At 36.6% G+C, this 22,609-nt stretch overlaps 1 protein-coding gene across 10 annotated transcripts in view; it reads right to left on the reverse strand.

The window, feature by feature from the left end:
• The window catches only part of TPD52 (tumor protein D52), a 112,364-nt gene continuing 89,755 nt past the window's right edge, over positions 1-22,609 (reverse strand). For 4 of the 10 annotated variants that reach the window (XM_081266291.1, XM_081266292.1, XM_081266289.1 and 1 more), the window contains 5 exons: positions 17,623-17,771; positions 14,319-14,420; positions 13,211-13,237; positions 4,951-5,011; positions 1-2,726 (listed from right to left, as the gene is read on the reverse strand). In XM_081266291.1, the coding sequence (XP_081122417.1) occupies positions 2,607-2,726; positions 4,951-5,011; positions 13,211-13,237; positions 14,319-14,420; positions 17,623-17,771 (459 nt within the window). In that variant the 3' untranslated portion in view covers positions 1-2,606. The remainder of the gene's footprint in view (positions 2,727-4,950; positions 5,012-13,210; positions 13,238-14,318; positions 14,421-17,622; positions 17,772-22,609) is intronic. The other 6 variants (XM_081266293.1, XM_081266297.1, XM_081266294.1 and 3 more) reach the window with 6 other exon arrangements.

The raw sequence follows: 22,609 nt of genomic DNA on the forward strand, positions 1-22,609 counted from the left end.
CCCAAATCATAGAATTTTTATTGTTTTCAAATATTATACAAAAAATAGACAGTGTGTGTATTTTAACAGATAAAGAACAGTCCAAATTGTTTGGTGGTTTTTTTTCTTTGTATTGCAGTAATTAAGTTGCTAAGATGATAATCCAATTAATGTGTTCCCTCTTCATTGATTACTTTGGTCTTACAAGCATACGAATCATGCAGTATTCCCACACACTATAATTTAAAGGCATTCCTATTTGTAAGACAGAGTTGTTGTCAGTGATATTTTCTTCTGTTACACTTCTTGAATCCTTAAATATCTGAGATTTCACTTTCCTGCTGTTTTCTTGTAGTGTCACATATAACACACAACAGTAGCCAGGACCTCTTTCTGGGTTTTCCTATTAATCACTTTTACAAATTTCTTAAATATCTGTCTCATAATATTGAATCTACCACAAAGAACATTTTGCATAGTATGTCTAAATCCAGTTTTATTTTCCTAAATTCATCCTCATTCTTTACTTTTAAGAAGCAAGTATTGGTTGGTTGGTTGGTTGGTTGGTTTGGTTTGTAGACTGGAAAGATGTCTACAAAAATGATTGGCTGCGGGGCAAATAAGATAAAAACAAAAAATGATTCTCCAGTTCTTTCATGACCATCTCACCTTCATATACCCATTCCATTTCCCATTCCAATTTCTATATTTTTTTTTGCATACACACAGTAAAAAGATATGAGAATATTTCTTTTAACTAAAGAAATTGCCATCTTACTCTATTTGGCAGTGTTGAAAAGACATGAACAAGGCAGGAAACCCAAGAAACAATGTGATGAACTGAAGATGATTGAAAAACAACAAATTTTTTAAAAACTAGTTGTTGAGAAAAATAACTTAACAGCTATGAAGAACAACCATAGTATTTCTATAAAGTGACAAATTTCTACAGAGCTCTATTCTGGGCCAATGCTTCAACTTTTGTCTTAAAGCCTTTAGAAGGAAATTAGAGAATGTTAATCTGATACCATTAAGCAGTGGTTTAAAGTGGATTATTTTTTAATTGCCCTTTTTAAAGAAGAGGTACCAGTTGATTCTTTTATACAATAAACTATTTCCAGAACACTAGTCTCATAATAGATATTGAGATCTATACTACTGATATACAGAACTTATTAAGTTTTTCACATGTAATAGAGTATAGTTTCAACTGCATCAGAGTGCTAACAAAAGCTCTAGCAATCAAGAATGGCAGCACATTATTTTATAAAACCACTTGGGGTTTTTAAAATTTGGTGTTTAGAAGAATTTATCTTAAAGACATCTAGTCATGCTTTTAAAAAAATGTTTGAGGTCACTCCAAGCTTGGCAATTAACATTTGGCATAAACAATAAAACAATCACAACTTGATAAATAATAGATATGACAATGTAAGCCATTACATTTACAGCATAAGAAAAAAGTGGTGGTGAGTCAGAGTAGAGTTAGAACCTCAGCCTCTATGCAGATCTGTCCAGAGGCTTTGATTCATAAGCCGCAACACAGCTCTCACAGCAGGGGAATGTCTACAGTATCATTTTATAATTTCTAACACACTGAAAACAAGTAGAGAATAATGAATTGATTTTTATTAATGTATTACATCCTCAGGAATTATCACCAAAATATGTTCAAGTTTTAACAGTAATATAACTTTGTGTACTTAAAGGATGCTAAATGGATTAAGTGGAGACAGCAATGTGTTCCCTGATGTGGTTGATTTTAGCATGTTTACAACTAGGTCTAGAACACTTGAACACTGATGGGTGCACTCATATTTCGGCCTACTGAAATACAGTATGTTTGACTCAGAATGATGTCAGTTTACTCTGAACTTTAAACTTGAATCTGAAAAAAAGTTGACATAAGTGGTGAAATAACTAATAGGCTGAAATGCTTACTGTCACGAATGCCAATTAACAAGGATATGGGGATGGGGGTCCTACTCTCAAGTCACCCAGCAGTTTGAATTACTGTACATATGAAGTTATAACAAAATGGATGTAGAACTGTTTATTTTAGTCTGGCATCTTCAGATACCCAAGATAGGTACCTTATATTAAAGAGTGTTTATTCAAAAATGGGATTTTTTTGTAGTTCCTAGTTCATCCCTTAAGGTAAAGAAAATGACACTAAAATTTTTAATAACTAGGATTCATAAAATTTAAAAGAACAATTTTAGTCAGGAATCAAATATGCAGTGATTCAAAAAGGAAAATACTCTTATAGAAGACAAAAGAGCAAACTGGCATCCCAGATGCAGAGCAATTTTATAAAGTAAGAAAGCGACTATGATCACCTGCAGCTTCTCAGATCATCCTAGTGAGCATCCCCAGGTACTATATGTGACTTTATATAATAGTATTTCCTAAATAATGGACCTTCAATACACATTAAAGGGTGTTTCCCAGAAGTAGAGGTGAAGGTATTTTCATTTTGTTTAACCCACAAACTATTTGGTCAAAGAAATATGTAAAGCTAAATAAAAGCACATCTGGTAGAAATTCATGGCAATGAATGTTGACAAGATGTGCTTGGATCTTGCTTGCAGCATCTGGCAGTGGGTAGCAGAACAAAGGTAGGAATCTCACAGGCTCTCCTGCGTCTGTTCTGTAGGCGGCTCTGTGGCGGTGACACTAGCATTTGCAGTCGAATTCAAGACTTCTCCAAAATCACCACCAGCAGGTTTGGTTCCCCCTACTTTAGACTTAAAAAAAGTTCAAAAAAGAAAAGACAATATGAAACAAAATTAGCTAACTTTGCATAAAGGAACTCTAGTTTTACTTTCAAAAACAAATAGGTCAAGAACCTGGTAGCTCAGTGATAATATATATATATATATATGGAATTTAGTACTGTTGTAACAGTCAGGGTGGTAAATTCTACCCTTGCCCCAGCCCCATCAACTAACTATTCTTCAAAGGAAATTTTGTTTAAAGAACTTTGTAAAGCCTATTCTAAAATATCTACTGAAAAATATAAAGTATCTACTGAACTCTTGTTGCTTGATAAACATTTTGTATTACATTCAGTTCTTCATTCAGCTCCACTTACTGAAGAAATACTGAGCAAAATAAATAAAAGATAATATATGTGTTTTTTCCAGCTACAGGGCTGCATGTCAGCCCTTTACTACTTAACGTGTGCTTCAAGGCCCTGCAGACTCAACATCATCTGGGAGCTTGTCAGAAATGCAAAATTTCAGACACATACTCTTCCCCACCCCAATTCCAACCACAAAACTGAAATTACATTTTTATAGGATCCTGGTGATTCATGTGTACATTCTGTTTGTGAAACACTACACTACTCTAGCCTATCTAAACTGAAATTGTCAATAAATATGTTTGAATACATATACATTTATACAGTATTTTATGCTTTTCAAAACCTTTATACATAACATGTCAGTTCTCACTTTGCCACATTGATGTATCTGTGCTTGCTAGCCATTTCAAAAACAAAGCAGGTCTCTTGTACAGGTTTAGAAGAATGATGTATTTTTTATTCATCAAATGCATACTGAGCAATGTGCAAAACATTATTCTGGGCCACTGAGAAGTTCAGTGAACAGAAAGAACAGGACCCTATCATTATGAGTTCGCAGAGCACCATGCTGGTGGATTTTGAATAAATAAGCTATAAGGCTGTGTGTATACTGTGCCTCTGGAAAACATTCATGGTATGTGCATACAAACAGAAAAGGTGTGTGCTAATGTTAGTATGTGCAAGGGGAAAAAAAAATCCAGATCACTATGCAGCATTTGATTTTCTTTCAATAAATATACCCTGGCTCTATAATTTTTAAAAGATGATTTAAGAATGAGTGACATTGTTAAAGTTCTGAAAGACTAAATAATAGCTTTTATGCTCATTAAGATATCAGTTTTAACCCTTCAAAGATGCCATTATAATTATCAGAATTAAGTTAGGAAGCAATGAACACATAGCCATCATACAAACTAGAACAAGTCAGGCAGTGCATATAAATTATATGACATTTCAGGTCACTTGTGATTCTAAGAACTGATGATTTTCTTTTTAATATAATCTTTGAGATAATACAAAACAGTGAACAATAAATGACAATCATCATGGCATCACTATAATAAAATAAAAATAGAATGCCCAATAATGAAGGACTAAAAAACAACATCCATTTTAAGGTATAACAGCATTGTGTGTGTGTGTGTGTGTGTGTACATTACTGTCTCTGGGTAGTAACACCAAGTTTTTAAAATTTTTTGTGCCTTCTATATTGTTAACTACAATAAATTTATAGTATATTTTATTTAAAATGAATAAAGCAAAAAGCAGCACAAATTTTTAAAGCGCTATTGCTTTTTAAACTGTACATATCCTTTCAGCATTTAGCATGCTACTATGCTATAACATACCCTCAAAACATATTGGTTAAAAGAGTTACATAACTCTTGAAACATCCATTAATAACATAAAGAGTATGGTTCTTAAAGGTTTTTGTTTTTTTTAATTAAAAAAAAAAAGCCAGGCATGGTAGTGCACACCTGTAATCTCAGTGACTTGGGTGGTTGAGGAAGAGAATCACAATTTCAAGGCCAGCCTCAGCAATTTAGCAAAACCCTCAGTGACTTAGTGAGACCCTGTCTCAAAAATAAAATACAAAGGGCTAGGATGTAGCTCAGAGGTAGAGTACCCCTGGGTTAAATCCCCAGTACGAAAAATAAAAATAATTTTAAAAGGGCTGGGTTTGTAGCTCAGTGCTACAGCACTTGCCTAGCACATGTGAGGCACTGGGATCAATGTTCCACACCGCATAAAAATAAATAAGTAAAATAAAATAAAGGTATTGTGTCCATCTACAACCAAAAAAAAAAAATACAGATGCAAATGATTTGCCCACACCAAAGAAAGTTAAGGCACATGCAATTTGTCACAAAGACCCTGTTCACCTTTGTACTTGCCTTTAAGTTTTCAACCTTTTCTTCAAATGATTTGAAAGTTGGAGAGTTTCTAGGGAGAGAAAAAAAAATAGTTAAATTATAAACACTGAACTCGACAGTTTTGAGTACTATTAGCTGACCATATTCCTCTTCACCATTATTCTCAGTGAGCAAAATAACAGATATATTTATATGTACATGTGTGCAGGTATATGCACAAATATTTTTATGTAAGATTACCAATTCCTGAGCTAATGTTTTTACAAGTCTGATTTTGAGTCTATATCACATTTAGACAAAGTGATACAGAAAAAATCCAGTACATGTGAGAGAAGTGGGAACAAACCAGGTAAAACATCAAGTCTGTCACTTCCCCAATCAACGAGTCACAATTCAAGAAAATGCCACCATTAGATTAGTTTAATTTTGGTAAAGATACTAGACTCTAGAATTCCTGATTATATTCACTTCCTACCTGGCAGGAGTCCAATACCACCCATTCAGGAAAAGCAGATCCGTGGGGTTCTACAACAAGGATCCTAATTTCCAGGGAGCAGCACCACAGACAGGGAAAGGAGGGACCAAGAGGAGGGGAGGAGCACAGAAACTTGACTTTGATACTTAACAAGTTGCCCCACCTGACAGCCTCTGAGCCCCAGGGAAGCTTTGTAGGCACAGCCACACTGACCCAACTAATTAAGGACTGCAGCACTTTTATCTCACCCATGGGTTTCCACAATTTTTACCCTATATACTAGACCTTGAATATCCTCCTATCAAGATGAAAAGGCAGAGAAGGAAACCAGGAGCTTCCTCCTTCTCACAGTGGTGTTAACAGACTAAGGTAAGCCAATGGTTCTCAAAGTGTGGCCCCCACAACAGCTGGGTCCACAACTTCGCAGAACTTGTGGGTAATGCAAACCCATAGTCCTACCCCAGCTCTACAGAAGCAGAAACTCTAGGAGTGGGCCCAGCAAGCAGGGTTAACAAGCCCTCTGGGAGATTCCAATGCACACCAAGCAGACATTTTTAAAATCCTCTGCTTCTCTAGAGGGTTCGGAAAAGAGAACAACATGTACTACTTCAAGTGCTCACTGATGAAAACAGACAGTAGAATTAATCACAGTTGTCTCCCAACATCACACTGGGACGAGGGAAGCAAAGATTGGTTGAATGGGAGAAAAGGGGAGTGTAACGAAGGCTAATGCTCACAAAGGAGGTGGGCCAGCTATACCCTTGAACAGAAGGGTCTTTAGAGAGTAGCGTTCACTTATAAACAACATAAAGGCTTTATAAAATAAAACAGAAACTCCTTTTTAACTCAAACATTTAATGGATCTCTTGTACCCATGCCAACACTGTAAGAATAATTGAAGACTGATACAGTGTAGCTTGTTAAGAGTAGAATTCTGGATCCCCGCCTCAGAAGAGTTCAGGTTAAACATTTAAACAAAGCACCAGAAAGCATAATACCAACTACACTTTGTAAAAATATACTTTACCTCATAGCAGGCATGCTAATTGAATGTTGAATGGAGCGTATACTAAGAGGCAGCATTAAAAAGAGATAGAAATGAAGTTAGTATATAGGGGTGATTCAACATATAAAAAGCCAACAAAACTTAAGCTTTATAGCTTTATTCTTTAGGCACCATGAAGAAGTATCTGCTTTTTGAGATGGAGGGGATCAAAGTTATTCCAACATAACTTACTTTTACTCATAAATCAATTAATCCCAATCATTATTACAACTAATAATACAACCTTACATTTTTATCAGACTTTGAAACTGTACTCTCACCTGGATCTGTAAGGTGCATAATCTTACAGAGGCTCAGAAGTAAGATGGTTTACCCAAGGTCATGGCAGAATTAAGAATGAACTTGGGTCTCAGGGACTCTTAATTTAATGTTTACCACCTCCCCTCAAAAATGAAGCACACACACAAATACACAAGCGAGGCCAGTAAAAGGCCCTGCAGCCCCCCTTCTCTCAGGTATTTGTCCCCAGGCTAGAACAGGTAGGTTTCAAAATAAATTACCTGACAACTTTAAGTGATTTTAAAATTACATATCACTCCTCAGTAATAACAGTACCCATTTTGTAATAAGAGATGCTTATACTCATCCCAATTAAATTGAATGCTTCTAAAAGGCCAAATAAAATTTGGTTCTCTGTCTTACTAGGTCCAACTTCTACTCAAGGAAGGCATCTGAGTAACTGTACAGGTTCAAGGGTATCTATTTTTAGTCATTTCCCAGAGAACTCTTCATATGCTGAAAGTACCTTTATTCCTAGGATTTTAAAATCATTGCAATCTGCTCTTACTGTTACCATATACATAATTTTGACCACTGGAACAGCTTTTTTTACATAAATAAACTTTCCTTTGGATAAAGTGGACCCCTCAAGGTAGCAAGACTCAATTATATTTAAGTATTTTGTGTGTATATGATTTGGTTTTCTCTGAGACTCGGTTGTTAACAAATGATAATGTGTTTTAAATGCAGCTCCTCAAATCTAGTATTGTATTCATGTGTAATATAGAGTTACTATTTTAAAATACATCAAAATGTTCTGAAAGTTTGTGTGATCATGATAATCAATAAAATATTTGGACATCTCTGTACTTGATATCTTAGGTAACACAGGAAAAGATCCATTTAACTGAGTATTCTCTCCATCCTACAATGGTGGTTGATATGTTGGCTTAAAGGACTATAATATACTCTGGAAGGCATTTACTAGTCCTTTTCCTACTTGATCTGAAGTTTATTGGTTCCATATTTGGGGGAGAGAGATTGATGATAAGCATCCTTCTAAATTCCCCACACCAGAACTCCTGCCTCTCACCTCATCCTTCTAAAGAAACTGCCTAGAACAGCCACACTGCCACACACCACCTTCCACCATAAGTCATATGATAACTGGGCCAGGGAGCAGAGCCCACACCTAACCTCCTGTGAGCTACAGACTGTTTGGACTGAATAGGGCAGGGGGTTCAAAGATTCAGACTAGTAGCTTCTGGTTCAGTTAGTGGCAGTTACTTCAGCCAGAAAGTCACATCGACTTAAATCCTGACAAAGACTTCTTTGAGATAAGGGGAAAGCTTCAAGCACAGGAAGCCTGTTCCCAAAGAAGGAATCAAGCCTAAGCACAGTTAGAGGTAACAAGGAGAGAAGACCATGCGGGGAACAGGACAGGGTTGAGGAGGAACTGGTTTCCTCGGTTTCTAGAAGTTATCCTAATTTCTAACCCATTTCCAATAAAGCAGGACTGCCTTGATTAGGGCCTGGACTTGCTTCCTTTCCTCTCTGTGGATCACAAAATATTTTTTTTTTAATCTGTGCAACCCAGTCTCCATTTAAGATGAACTAACAGATAGTTTTCTGTTCCATGCAACCAGATCTTCACTAGAACACGCATTATGGCAGAAACTATCAAATTCTGGTGACAGAAGGCAAGGGATGGCCAAACCCGGATAAACAGTCCACAGGACATACACTGAATTCTACAGTATCAACGGACTGAGGAAATAAGTGAATAAGGTAAGTACAAATTTTAAAAATTCACAGCTAATTGTAGTCACTGATCTTATCAGCAGACAGCTGGGTTCTCAGTCCCATTAACCAGCACAAACCGACAATGTTCTTCAGTGGTAATATGTAAGAAAGAGAAAGGAAGCAATCTGATTAAGGTTTATTTGTGAAAATCACTGAACTGAATTTTATTTGAGCAATTTGAGCAATTCTCTGTGTGCACTGTATTTCACAGTAAAAGGATTTTTAGATGTACCCATTAAACAAAATGAAATCAATTAATAGAGATAGGGTTATAGTTGAGGCTTCTCTGCCTTTGAGGTAGCCATTTCAGTAGGAAGAACAAGGAGCACACACCAGCTTCAATTCCATCCAATTATCTGGTCTTCTCTACCATCCAAATTTAGATGAAATTCTATCCTTTTTTTTTTTAGATAGTCTGTAATCCAAGGGGCAGCAGCTCTCTCATTTGGGCTTCTCTATGGAAAGTTAACAAAAGCTTCAGCTGCTTCAACTTAAAATTTCATCCAAGGTTAAATATAATGTGGAAACCTTCAAAAGCAAAATGCCAGGATGCTGTTAGACCAGAATCATCTCATAGGCTGTAAAGATCAGTTAGCATCTATAGCAAACTTTCCCACCTTGATTTGTAACCATCAAATATATTATCAAAGTAGAAATACAAAGCTGTGTTTCTCAAAACACACTGAGAAGAAGAAAAAAAAAGTCACAGGGCAACCTGATTCTCACTAAATATGTTCTAATCTCAAATTTACTCCTACTGTGAAAAGGTTATTCTTTTTTTTTTTTTTTTTGGTGGTGCTGGGGATTGAACCCAGGCCTTGTGCATGCAAGGCAAGCACTCTACCAACTGAGCTATATCCCCAGCCCCCAAAAGATAATTTTTTTAAAATAGCTAAACTGATTTTAATTTTTTTTCTGATTTCTTACACAGTTATTTTGAACTTTTCATCTTATTAACTAGGGGTGGAGGGGCAGATGGTGGGGTGGGGGAAGGATGCAGTAAGTGGAAAAAGAGAAGGAAGAGGATATGCGGGCGTGTTAGAATGCTTTCAGCCAGGCAGGCTTGTAAGAGCCATCTGCACATGATTACGCCATTTTGCCCCCAACAATGTCTTCATGTAGGCAATGGAAGAGTTACTTCTGAGCAATGCCTAGAGAAACCATCTCAAACTATCACACCTCTGGGGAGGCACAGTTGAGAGTGCCAGTTTCAGATCTAGGGTGTCCTGGGGTCAAATCCGGACCATCAGTTACTCACACTTGCTTGCCAACCCTGCGGAAATCAATCTCCCCATGGGGCAGTTTCCTCCCAGCTGCAGTATGAAAGCAATACCTGCAATTACTTCAGAAGTTCAATCCATAGCTTTGCGAGGCATAAACTCTTTAACCATTATTATAATGGATGATTTGAGTTGAAACACAAATCAGCATCTACTTTGTGCTAAATGTCCTCTCTCAAAGTTTTCAAATTTCATAGTTATTTCATTCATTAGCTTTGACTCTACAGTCCAGAACAGTACTCAATACACAGCACTCAATAAATACTTCTAAATGAAAGAATCGAGGAATAAACAATTTTGTTAACTAAAATTGGGAAGTAGATGTATGAAAGGTAGAAAAGTTATTATAGTGTTTCAAAGTCTAATCAAAGGGTATTCTCTTTCTAAAAAGAAACATTTCTTTTTCACTAAGGGGTAGAAATTTTCAGCAAAAGTGACTTATCTTGAATGATTTTAACAGAACAAAAAATATCTATCATATACATGAAGAAACATTTTAAAAGAAGCAATTCCCTTTGAAAATGAGGGCAAAATGATTTAGCACTTCCTCTTAAATGTATCAAAAATAGAGCAACATGCTACTAAATAAATACAGTTATACTATTTGTAACAATGAAACTTATGTTTAACAGTAGCACTGAAGAACTGTTCTTTTAAAGTTTATCTTGAAATTGTAAAAGCATGAGTCAATACTTACATGTATGTATAAAGAGTAAGCAAACAGGAGAGTGGTGGAAATGCATACAGCACCTGGGGGAAAGCTGGCTGTCCCCAGAAGTTCCCCAGGACAGTTCTCATTATCTTGTCCTACCTGACCCTTAGCCACCCTGCTGGGCCCTCATTCTCAAAGCATAAAACAGATATTCATATCATCATTCCTTCTCTCTTACTCACTCCCCCACCCCCTCCATCTCTCTCTACCTCCTTCTCTTTCCTCTCCATCTCCCTCATTTTCCCTCTCTCTCTTTCTCCTCTCCTCTTTTCCCCTAATCAAAGTATGACAAATATCTAAACTTTAAGAGATAATTAGATGACTCTGTAAAATTAAAACTGTAGTTGACTCTAATACCTTCAAGTTGGCAAAACTAGGTACATTTCTCCTTCTGTATTTGTAATTACATTTAAGAGTGAAATCACTGGCCTAAATTTTCCAGAAATACAGATTTGGAACAGTTAACTGAATTAACCAAGCAGTTGCCCAAAGGAGCCTCCTGCATCTATCCCTGGTGATAAGGGGCCTTGCTGCTGAAATTGGAGCACTCAACTCTTACAGTCTAGCTTCCTCTCCTTGGACAGTTCCTGTGGCTAGTATTTGCCTCTGTGACCCACTTGATCTCAAAGATGTAGTTTTTCTTCATACATCTGAACACACTCCATCAGATTAAGTGACTGGTGCACACCTGTAATCCCACCTATTTGGGATATAGGAGGATTCCAAGGCCAGCCTGGGAATTTAGCAAGACCTTGTCTCAAAAAATTAAAAGGACTTGGGTGTGGTTTAGCAGTAGAGTGCCCCTGGGTTCAACTCCCAGTACCACCAAAAAGTGAGGGCAGGTTATCCAACTTTTGGTCTGTTAAGAATTAATTACAAAGATTTGTCAGTATCTTATGTCTCTCATTCCAAGTATTAATCAAAAGATTTACTTAACATCCACATATTGATACACAGTATAGTCATTAAAAACAAGACTAGATACCTAGATCCATCTACTTGATATTTCTAAAGATGCAGAAAAATAATAGTGATAAGTACAGATGAAACATATCATTTCTCTAGAGCCCTTGCATGTTCTTATAGTTTACATCTATATCACATCTAACATTCTTTAATCAAATACTTACAGAGTCATCCATTCTTAAATGCATCCCAAGTCCCCTTGTCCTTACCTCACTTGACTCAAAAATTTTAAGCTCTATTTTAATAACTGCCTTGTCTGTTTTATAGTTATAACCTTAGGATCTGCCCACAGCAGGCACCCTCAAGTTAGCAGAATGAATTATATAACTAAATGCTTATTCAGTGGCCTACAATATTTAGGCCATTTTTAAAAATATGGTGCTGGGGATTGAACCCAGGGCCTTGTGCATGCAAGGCAAGCACTCTCCCAACTGAGCTACAGCCCCAGCCCCTAGGCCATTTTTTTACTGAACTCCAAAGATATAAAATCACCTCCTATTACTGGTGACTTGATTTTTAATTTTTTTTTTTTTTGTATTGAGGGTTGAATCCAGGGGTGCTTTACCACTGAGCTACCTCCCCACCCTTTCTATTTTTTATTTTGAGACTAAGTTGCTTAGAGTCTCACTAAATTGCTGAAGTTAGGCTCAAACATGCAATCCTCCTGCCTCAGCCTCCTGGGTTAATGAGACTATAGGCGTGTGCCACTGCACCTGGCTAGTGGCTTGATTTTTTTAACACATAATTTTTTGCTTTAAAGAGTTCAACATTTAGAGTCTGTACATCCCTATGACTGACTCATTTCTAGGACTAAGTGTCACCAAAATCTGAGCTATTAAGTATCCGTTTGCTTACATAAGAAGGCCTATTATAGCTAGATCACAACAGTGATGCTTGAGAAGACAATCTGCTGTAACAGGAACAGAAATGGAAACTACTATATTATCCTTCCTGCTGACACTCTAAAGATCTCCCTCCACTTTTGATTTCTTCCCACATCTGACTGGATTATCAGAGTCTGCCTGGGAGATAAGAAAGGTTTGCTCAACATCACAAATACTCCTATAAGGCATGACCTGAGCTAACGTCTTTTAAATGAGCTTTCTGTTTTAGACTAATACACTTTTTCCTTTGCAAATCATGAAATTGCTTTGGTGCATAAAGAATATAACTGGGGTAATAAAATGGTAAAAACTGTAAGCTAGTAAAACAAGTATTAAAAAGTGTGAAGTAATGGTAAAAAAATTCTTATGTTTATTTTAACAAACACACACAAAGTAGAGTTGCTCATATAAGACAGAGGACTTAACACGAGGCAGTACATATGCAGTCTATTATAATTACATAATGGAACCCAGGTGAAGGAGAATTCCAACATCCTTACAAAAGCACCAAAGAACCAAAAGCATCAAAAACAAACAAAGTCAGACATTAAAAGGGAGGAATTCTGCATGCCATGGTAAGACTGCTTCTTTTTATAAAAAAAAAATTAAAAAAGAAACTTCAAAACCATTTCCATATCCCTTGTACCACAGTGTCAAATTCTTCTTTTAATTTATCCATTACTCATGGTATACAAGAAACCCTCCCTTTAAAATTAGAAATGCACTAGAGGAAAAAGATATTGCAAATGCAAGAAAATTATGTAGTGGACAAACATGACCATTCAACGTGGCTTAATCATCTCATCTTAGCACACTTGTCTTACATGACTGCTAGACTGCAGTGATGGTTCAAACTCTCCTTACCTAAAGGAATGTGAAAAAGCTTGCAATCTGTAAGAAGCCAGAGTAAGCATTAAAAAAGAAAGGAAGTACTGATAAATCTAGAACAATTAAATAACCTACTTTTAAAAAGTCATATGATGTTTTACCTGGGCCCTAAAATGCTACACCATTCAATCAGCATAAAAAGAAAAGAGAGCATCTAATAAACATATGTATATATATAAAACACACACATATGTGTAAAAGGGGTCAAGAAAACTATGCTTATTACATTAAGCTTAGATTTACGATACTCCAAATACAATGAGCCAGGAACTTAATTATTTTGATACAAAGTATATAATACCTTAACTGACCAAACCTATTCAACTAACAAAATTCTGGTTGTAAAATCTACTTTCTCCACAAACAAAAAACACAAAGTCATGCAATCTGAGCTTTTTTTTTTTTTTAATCACAAATTTTGCATGCCAACAGAAAACACAGCTGATATAAACCATGTTTGTCATCTTCAGCACTACTCTAATCCACATGGGTAGAGGGAGGCACAAAAGCACTATGAAGTGGTTTTATCAAAATGACAAGAAAAATATCTGCAAACTAATCTCAAATACAAATGCAAAATAAAAAGCAACAGCTCAAAAATCAAGATTTGGGCCTAAGCATGAATGTAGGTACAGCTTACGAGTTAATACGCATTACTGTGCAAATCAGCCTGTTGCAATCACACCATGGTCACATTCAGAACGTAAAGCTGGGTCTCAATCCAAGCGTGCATGTCAATATTCTTGTACTCATCCCCAGAAAGGCACCAGGCTCTGCCCACAATCACAAATTTGCAACCACCAGGGACATACTTACCACCCTGTAAAATGAAGGAGGACTAAAAAACACAAAAGTTTGCAACCAGAATTTCTCAACAACTTTTAACAGATTCATAAGGTGATCATTTTCAAGTCAGAATGTTATGCAAACATTTTAGGTCCTGGCTGGACAGAGCACCCTCCCTCATTCCATCAGAGGAGAGAATTCAGCATCATCCTGAGCCAAAGTTGGGAAACAAAAGCAATCACAAGAGCATTTCAATCTGCCTGAGCTACTTAGTGAGCAAGGAAAAATGCAGACATACTTTACATCTTCCAGCTTTCTGGTGATGACTGAGCCAACAGATGACAATGCAGCAGAAGCCTTCTGTCCAGCCTGAGACAGGGTTTCAGATGTCTTCTTATATCTATGTCCAATTATTAAAAAAAAAAAAGTCAATTAATCTTTTCTAACATTATTTCAAGGCAGTGGTCACCATCTACTGAAGGACTCTCAAATATCTTTTCTTAATAGTATCTTTTTTATTTTTTTTTTAGTTGTATATGAACACAATGCCTTTATTTATTTTTCTGTGATGCTGAGGATCGAATCTAGTGCTTCACATGTGCTAGGGCAACCCTCTACAACTGAGCCACAACTCCAGCTCCTCAAAATAAAATATCTTTAAAAACTTCTAAAATCCTTCCTGATACCAGGAAAGCAACAATCACATCACAGTCTGAGCCATCACTTCAGGCAGTTTCCTGCAGCACCCTCATCCAGACAGAAAGGCAGAGGCTTATTACAGAAGGCCCACAGAATCCAAGGGAAGTGTTTCAAATAGTAGCAAAATGAAAATGAGCCAGAGTCCTTCCTTTTCCACATAAGTCAAACAAAGCAAAAATGAAATCAAATTGTTCAAATGCCTTTTACACCATTATCTCATGTAGTTAAAGCAAATAAAACCAGGCTCAAAAGCAAAAAGTAGGTCAGGTTCAGTAGAGCCCTTGTATATTTTATTATCTAAACAAATTTTATGAGCATAATTTTTTTAAAATTTTTCCCATCCGTACAGCTACCAAGCAAGGACTTGTTGAACCCTCAACAGAGTATGTAAAAGATGCAACACTTAAAATGACTCTAGGGTGATATTGTACCAGAAAGGTGTTAAGTTACCATCCCCTCTCTTTCCAGCCACCTAAGATTAGAAAAACAAACAACAAAAAGAGTATGGTACCTACCACAAAGGTTAAGATCCCCACTGTGGAAATGAATGCTCAGGCATTTTTTTACAATATTTTTTAGTTGTAGATGGACACAATGTCTTTATTCTTATTTATTTTTTGTGATGCTGAGAATCGAACCCAGAGCCTCACGAATGTGAAACCAGAGCTCTACCACTGAGCTACAAGCCCAGCCCCTCAGGCATTTTTTCTTACCCCATCAAGATCAAATACCAGGAACAAATATTGTTCATGATAATGCAGTCAAAGACTAGTTTCCTGTGTGTTTTTCCACTGCCAAATAATATGAATGGAAATGGACCAAGAGTGGGCAAGTACCATCAGGTCAAAAGCAGCTGGCCTCACTGATGATGGCTAAGCTGTAAACAACTCCTAAGCTCACCTGGTCAGCAGTTGCAGAGATACAAAAGATAAGACAACAGTTTAAATCCCTTGCTAGAAGTTTGCTCCTCCTTGTGACAAGAAAGAAAACTGCACTATGATAATGCTATATCAGAACTTGTGTGATCAAAGACACATCTCAAAGAACTGGTCTCTGCTATGAGCACATAGAAGAGACTGACCCTAGAATCTTATGATACATACAAGCAGGCTAAAAAATAAAAAGGACTGGCTGTATAGTTGTCCAGACTTGAATTTGAGTCCTGACCCAACATTTTGAGAGGTGTGTGACCTCAAAACTTCACTTATCTGGGCCTATTTCCTTATCTAGGGTTGTCTTACCAATACCCTAGTGACTTATTCTGAGGACTAAACGAATATATATATATATATTTGGAAAGTCAATATACAGTAGTCCCCTCCCTAATCTGATGGCAATACATGTTCCAAGACCATCAGTGTATGCATAAAACCACAGATCTCACAAGCTCTGTATGTACTGTTTTCTCTAATGTGGCTTCTAAGTGACTTGGTAGCATATTCAACATGAATACACTGGACAAAGGGGATGATTTGTGTCCCAAGCAGGATAGCATGAGTTTTTTTGGTTTTTTTGTTTGTTTGTTTTTTTAATGATTTCTGGAAGTACCTAATGGCGGGAACATATTTTTCCTCTCATGTTTTTAATTGGTGCATTATAGTTGTACATGATGATGGTATTTGCTGTTACATACTCATACATGCATACAACACACAATATAACAGTATAATTTGGCCAAAATCACTCCCCAGCACTTCCCTCTTCCCTCCCCAACTCCCTCAGTTCCTTTCTTCTACTGATCTTCCCTTTGATTTTCATGAGATCCTCCCCCTCTTTTTCCTATCTAGCTTCCACATATGATAGAAAACATATGACCCTTAACTTTCTGAGTTTGACTTATTTTGCTTAACATAGTGGTCTCTAGCTATACCCATTTTCCTGCAAATAACATAATTTCTTTTTTATGACTAAATAAAACTCTTCTTTATCTATTCATTCATTGATGGACACCTCGGCTGGTTCCATAGTTTGGCAATGTGAATTGTGCTGCTATAAACATGAGTATGCATATATCACTGTAGTGTGAAGACTTTTAATTCTTTAGGACAAATACCAAGAAGTGATATAACTAGACCATATGGTGGTTCCATGCCTAGTCTTTTGAGGAATCTCCACACTGATTTCCATAGCAGTTATACTAATTTATAATCTCACCAACAGTGTAAAAGTGTTCCTTTTTCTCCACATCCTCCCCAGCATTTATTATTATTTGTATTCTTGATGACTGTCATCTGACTGATGTGAGATGAAAACTCAGTGTAGTTTTGATGTGCATTTCCCTTATTGTTAATGATGAACATATTTTCATATATTTATTGGCCATTTGTATTCTTTTTTGGAGAAGTGTCTGTTTAATTCATTTGCCCTTTTATTAGTGGGGTTATTTTGCTTATTAAAGTTTTTTGTATGCTTTATATATTCTAGATATTATCCTATCAGAAGAGTAGCTAGCAAAGATTTTCTCCTATTCAGTAGGTTATCTCTTACATCTAATTGTTTCCTTTGCTAGACAGCAAGAGATTTTATCATGCTACTCAGAAGGGCATGCAATTTAAAACTTATTAATTATTTATTTCTAGAATTTTTTCATTTAATATTCTCAGAGTGTAGTTGACTATAAGAAACTGAAACCTCAGGAAACAACTATGGTAAAGGAGGACTATTGTATAGCCTTCTTGAATTTGAATTTTTTTTTTTCAACTTGCATATGAGGCTGGTTTTATTTCTATTCCCTAAAACAGTTAGAAAACCAAAGTTATAATAGAGAAATGGAAAGAAAGTGCTCTGTGTGATTTAAATAAAAGCTATCCAAGTGTCCTCATCCCCTTTCTCTTCCCTTCCCCAAAGAAAAAGTACAGAAATGTCCTTCATGTTGTCTAGAAAAATGTATTGAGGGAACATACGCAGACGTTGCCGTCACATCTTGCCACCCTTTGGCAATGTTCTGTTTGAGTTCCTGTAGTGAATTGATTCCAAGTTTCCGCTTGATCTCTGCTAGATGCTTCTCTTTTGCTGCTAACACCTGAGACAGAGTCTGGATTTCTTCTTCTACCTATGAGGAAGAGATTTGGGGGAAGAATATGGCAAAAGTTATTCAGTAAGTCAAGATTATTAGAGCAAAACTCTACTCAAAATTCCAGAGTGATTTAAAAATTGATTCATTTACCTGTCTTTTTAAAACATCATGTTGTTATACAAACAGGCTACATGCAGGTTCTCTCTACAGAGCTGTTCTTTTCTCTCTGCAGGTAATTGTTCAAATTCCTATTGAGCTGTATCTGCCTTCTCCTCTCTACCTGTAGTTCTTTACTTAGTTATCGCATGGTGGTTGAGAGCTGAAAACCCTTTCCAACAGATAATGCTCAAATCACTCCAATACCTATTCTGCTGACCTGTGATGCAACCTGCCAGATAAAATAATTCTACACTATTTGAATGCCCACAAAATCTTCTATTTGTGTACAAAATCAAAATAACCTTCATTCCCCACTAAAACATGTACCACCAACCCACACCAGAATCCAACCTTCTTATGTATTTCGTGAGTTCATGCTGGGTGTATCATTTTTCGTGACTGCCAAAGAAACTGCCATAATAAACCACACTGCCTCCCACAGGGGCCTGTGGAGATCCTTTGTGGGTCAGGGACCCAAGACCATTCACCCATCGAGGGGCCGTGAACCAGTGATATGACTGGTGGGAAAGAGGTACTTAACTAATCATTCTCTCATCCAGAAGCTCAGTTTGAGAAATTGAGATATAACACTGAAAGGAGAAGCTGAAAAGACTTGGAGGAAGAAGCTGCGGAAGCTAAAACTGTAAGCAGGTGCTACAAAGAAAAGAAAGAGTAGGAGAAAAGGCTAAACCAGGAAATCAGAAAAAGGGTAGGCTCACACAGGGAAACACACCATATGGGAGAGAATTTGGTTTTTTTGTCCTAGAAAATTGAAAAACTAGGTCCCTAAGGTATGCCTCTTACTATTCTAGACCTTTACAGAAATGCTTCCCTTAGCTTGCTGCAAAACCATACTCTCAGCCCTCACCAGCACACTTCTATGACCTCAAAGACAATACAACCTTTAACAACAACATGCATAACTAAGTCAACTGTTTGTGCTGCTAATTAAATCTTAAGAGAACATGAAATTTAAAAATATAGTACTCAACAATGGAGAGAAGCATATATCAAACATGATGTGGACACCAAAAAATAGAATACTCTAACCACTTGGCTCTTAAATGGCTTAATTGGAAGGTATGTCAAGAACAGACGATCTTCTATGCCTGTAGGAGATAGCTCAAGTATATACCAGTTTTGAAAGCTATATTTTAAGATTAATGCTGATGAAGTAGAATGTAAAAATGTAGCAGAAGGGGAGTAAATATGGTTCAAAATTGAGTAAATTGAATGATTTGCCCAAAGTCATCCAACAAGTAACACAGGAACCACATATTCAACCCAGGTTTCCAGACTCCACTTCTCCATGATTTCAGAATGAGTGACTTAGTTTAAGCTCTGAAAATACTTACAAATCTTTGCAATTAAACCCAGGGGCCTCATCGTGCAACTCTTACCTTTCCAATACCTCTCTCTCCCCCAAACTCCAAATCCCCGGGTACTTCACATAGAACTAAATGGTAATTTCCTACCCCTCACTTTTCTGAGATACCAATTTTCCCTAATGAAACTTACAGGAAAAAAAAAAAAAAGACCACTGTGAATTTTCCTAACAATGCACATTCCAGTGCATTCCCTGCTTTTGTTGGTTACCATGAGGTAAAATATAGTCCAACATAGCTATCATTCCTTAATTCCTCATACACAATGACTTTAAAAGCATTAGAGAACATCAGTAAGAATCTCTGGTGCGAATCAAAAATAACAAGTGAAAAAGGCATTACAAGGTTCTATTAATGGAGACTGTGGTACTTGGCATTAAGAACTGACATGTGAGGACTAGGGATGTAGCCCAGTCATACACTGCCTGCCTAGCTTGTGAGAGGCTTAGCTTATGAGAGGCTATGGGTTCAACACCTAGTATCGAAAAAGACGGGAGGGAAGGGAAGGAGAGGAAGAGCAGGCCTGTTGACCAGTGGAATAAAATTAAGCAAACTAGTTTTTAATAAAAGTGGCCAAGATAACTAGTGGGAAAAAAAATAGGTTTGTTTGTTTTGGTTTTTGGTTTTTTGTTTTGGTTTGTTTTTTATCCCCAATAAATATGACTTGGACAACTGAATTTCCAATTTCTTGGAAAAAGAATAAAACTGAGCACTTAACTCAGTTCATATACAAAAATTAACTCAAAATGGATCAGAAACCTAAATATAAAAACTAAGCCATATAACTCTCAAAATAAATCACTGAGGCAAATCTTTAAAACCTTGATTTAGGCAATGGTTTCTTAGATATGACACATAAAGCACAAGCAAAAAGGAAAAAATTAAATTAGACATCATCAAAATTAAAAACTGCTGTGCTCCAAAATACATTATCATGAAATTAAAATGACAACTGACAAATCAGGTGTAATCTGACTTGTAGGTCTGTAATCCCAGTGACTAGGGAGTTTAAAGTAGGAAGACTACAAGTTTAAGGCCAGCCTCAACAACTTGGCAAGATCCTGTCTCAAAAAGTATATTGTTGAGGGGCTGGGGTTATGGGGCTCAGTAGTAGAGTGCTCACCTAGCATGCATGAGGCACTGGGTTTAATCCTCAGCACCACATAAAAATAAAATAAAGATATTGTTTCCACCTAAAACTAAAAAATAAATATTAAAAAAAAAAAAGTACATTGTTGGGCTGGGTTGTGGCTCAGCGGTAGGGTGCTTGCCTAGCACACGTGAGGCATTGGGTTCAATCCTCAGTACCACATAAAAATAAATAAATAAAATAAAGGTATTGTGTCCAACTACAACTAAAATTTTTTTTAAATTATATGGTTATATTGTGTACATGTACAAATATATAACAATAAATCCCATCAATATGTACAACTACAATGCACCAATAAAATATGTAGAGGGAAAAAAAAGATCCTGTCTCAAATTAAAAATACAAAAAGGGCTGGGGATGTAGGTCAGTGGTAGAACACCTCTGGGCTCAACCCCTGTACAAAAAAGAAAAGAAAAACTGACAGAATGGGCAAATTAAGTGCCTGAGAGTTAAATGTTATATATTACGATATGTCTGGTCTAGTATCCAAAATATATAAAGAAACTTACAGCTGAATAATAAAGACAAATAACCAGATTTAAGTGGGAAAGAGACTTGAGTAGACATTTCTTGCAAGAAGAAAAGATGATCAACATCAACAGAAATAACACTTTACATCCAGTAGGACTGCTATAACCAAAAAGACAGACATAAACCAGTGTTGGCAAGGACAAAGTTACTAAAGTAAACCTCAGTTACTATTGGTGGAAGATAAAATGATGCAGTTTGGCAGCAAAGCAGTTGGATGGTTCCTCAAAAATTAAAAAAAAAAAAAAAAAAAAAAAAAAGCTACCATATGTCCTGGCAGTTCTACTCCTAGGTATTTAACGAAGAGAACTGAAAACATATATCCCCAGAAAAACCCATATACAAATGTTCACGGCAATATTACTCTTAACAGCCCCAAGTGAAAACAACCTAAATGTCCATCAACTGATGAATGGAAAGACAAAATGTGACCATGTAATGGAACACTGTTCAGCCATTAAAAGTCCTGGTATGTGTCACATGAGTGAACTTTGAAAACATTATACAAAGTAAAAGAAGCAATCATAAATGACCATGTGTTACATGATTTCATTTACATGCAACTTTCAGAATAGGCAAATCTATGGGGAAAGAGATAATCACCAGGGGCTGGGGAGGGAGAATTGGGACTGACTGTTAAGGGGAACAGGTTTCTTTGTGAGGTGATGAAAATGTTCTGGTATTGGCAGTGATGGCTGTACAACCTAGTGAATGAACATAGGCAAACCCCAAATTGTACACTTTGAAAGGTTGAATTTGATAGTATTTAAGTTATAGCTCAAAGTAAGAATAGAGTTGGAGAATATTATGCTAAGTGAAATAAGCCAATCTCAAAAAAATCAGGGACCAAATATTTTCTCTGATAAGTGGATGCTAATCCATATGGGGGTGGGGGCACCTGGGATAAGTGGAGGAAGTTTGGATGGGGCAAAGGGGAGGTCGGGAGGAGACAAAAGGGTAGGAAAGACAGTGGAATGATGGGCATCACTGCTCTAGGTACATGTATGATTGCACAAATGATGAGACTCTACTTCATGCACATCCAAAGGAGTGAAAACTTTTACTCCCTTTGTGTACAATGAATCAAAGAGCTTTCTACTATTACGTATAACTGATGGGAACTAATAGATTAGATAGATAGATAGATAGATAGATAGATAGATAAATTGATTAAAATAAATAAAGAGCTGGGCACAGCAGCCCATGCCTGTAATCCCAACAGCTCAGGAGGCTGAGACAGGAGGATCACAAGTTCAAAGCCAGCCCTAGCAACTTCGTTTGGTGCTAAGCAAATCAGTGAGACCCTGTCTCTAAATAAAATACAAAATAGGGCTGGGGATGTGGCTCAGTGGTTGTGTGCCCCTGAGTTCAATCCCTGGGTCCCCCCTCCCCCCAAAAAAAAGAATACAGAAAAATAAAAGGGTTTTTTTAAAAAAAAATCTATTGAAGTTTCTGCAATTATTTCAACCAGTTTTTTTTCCAAATTGAAAATTATCCTTACTTAGAAGTGTAAATGATTTTTGTTGTATCTAATTATTATTATTACACAACCAAGAGGTAACAGTCATTGTATTCTGTCATATCTCACAGACTTTGGGAAAGGTGGATAAACTTCTAAAAAAAGCATGAATACTATACAAACAAAACAG

Source organism: Spermophilus citellus, assembly GCF_964194105.1.
Source record: "Spermophilus citellus genome assembly, chromosome: 14".
Classification (NCBI taxonomy): Eukaryota; Metazoa; Chordata; class Mammalia; order Rodentia; family Sciuridae; genus Spermophilus; species Spermophilus citellus.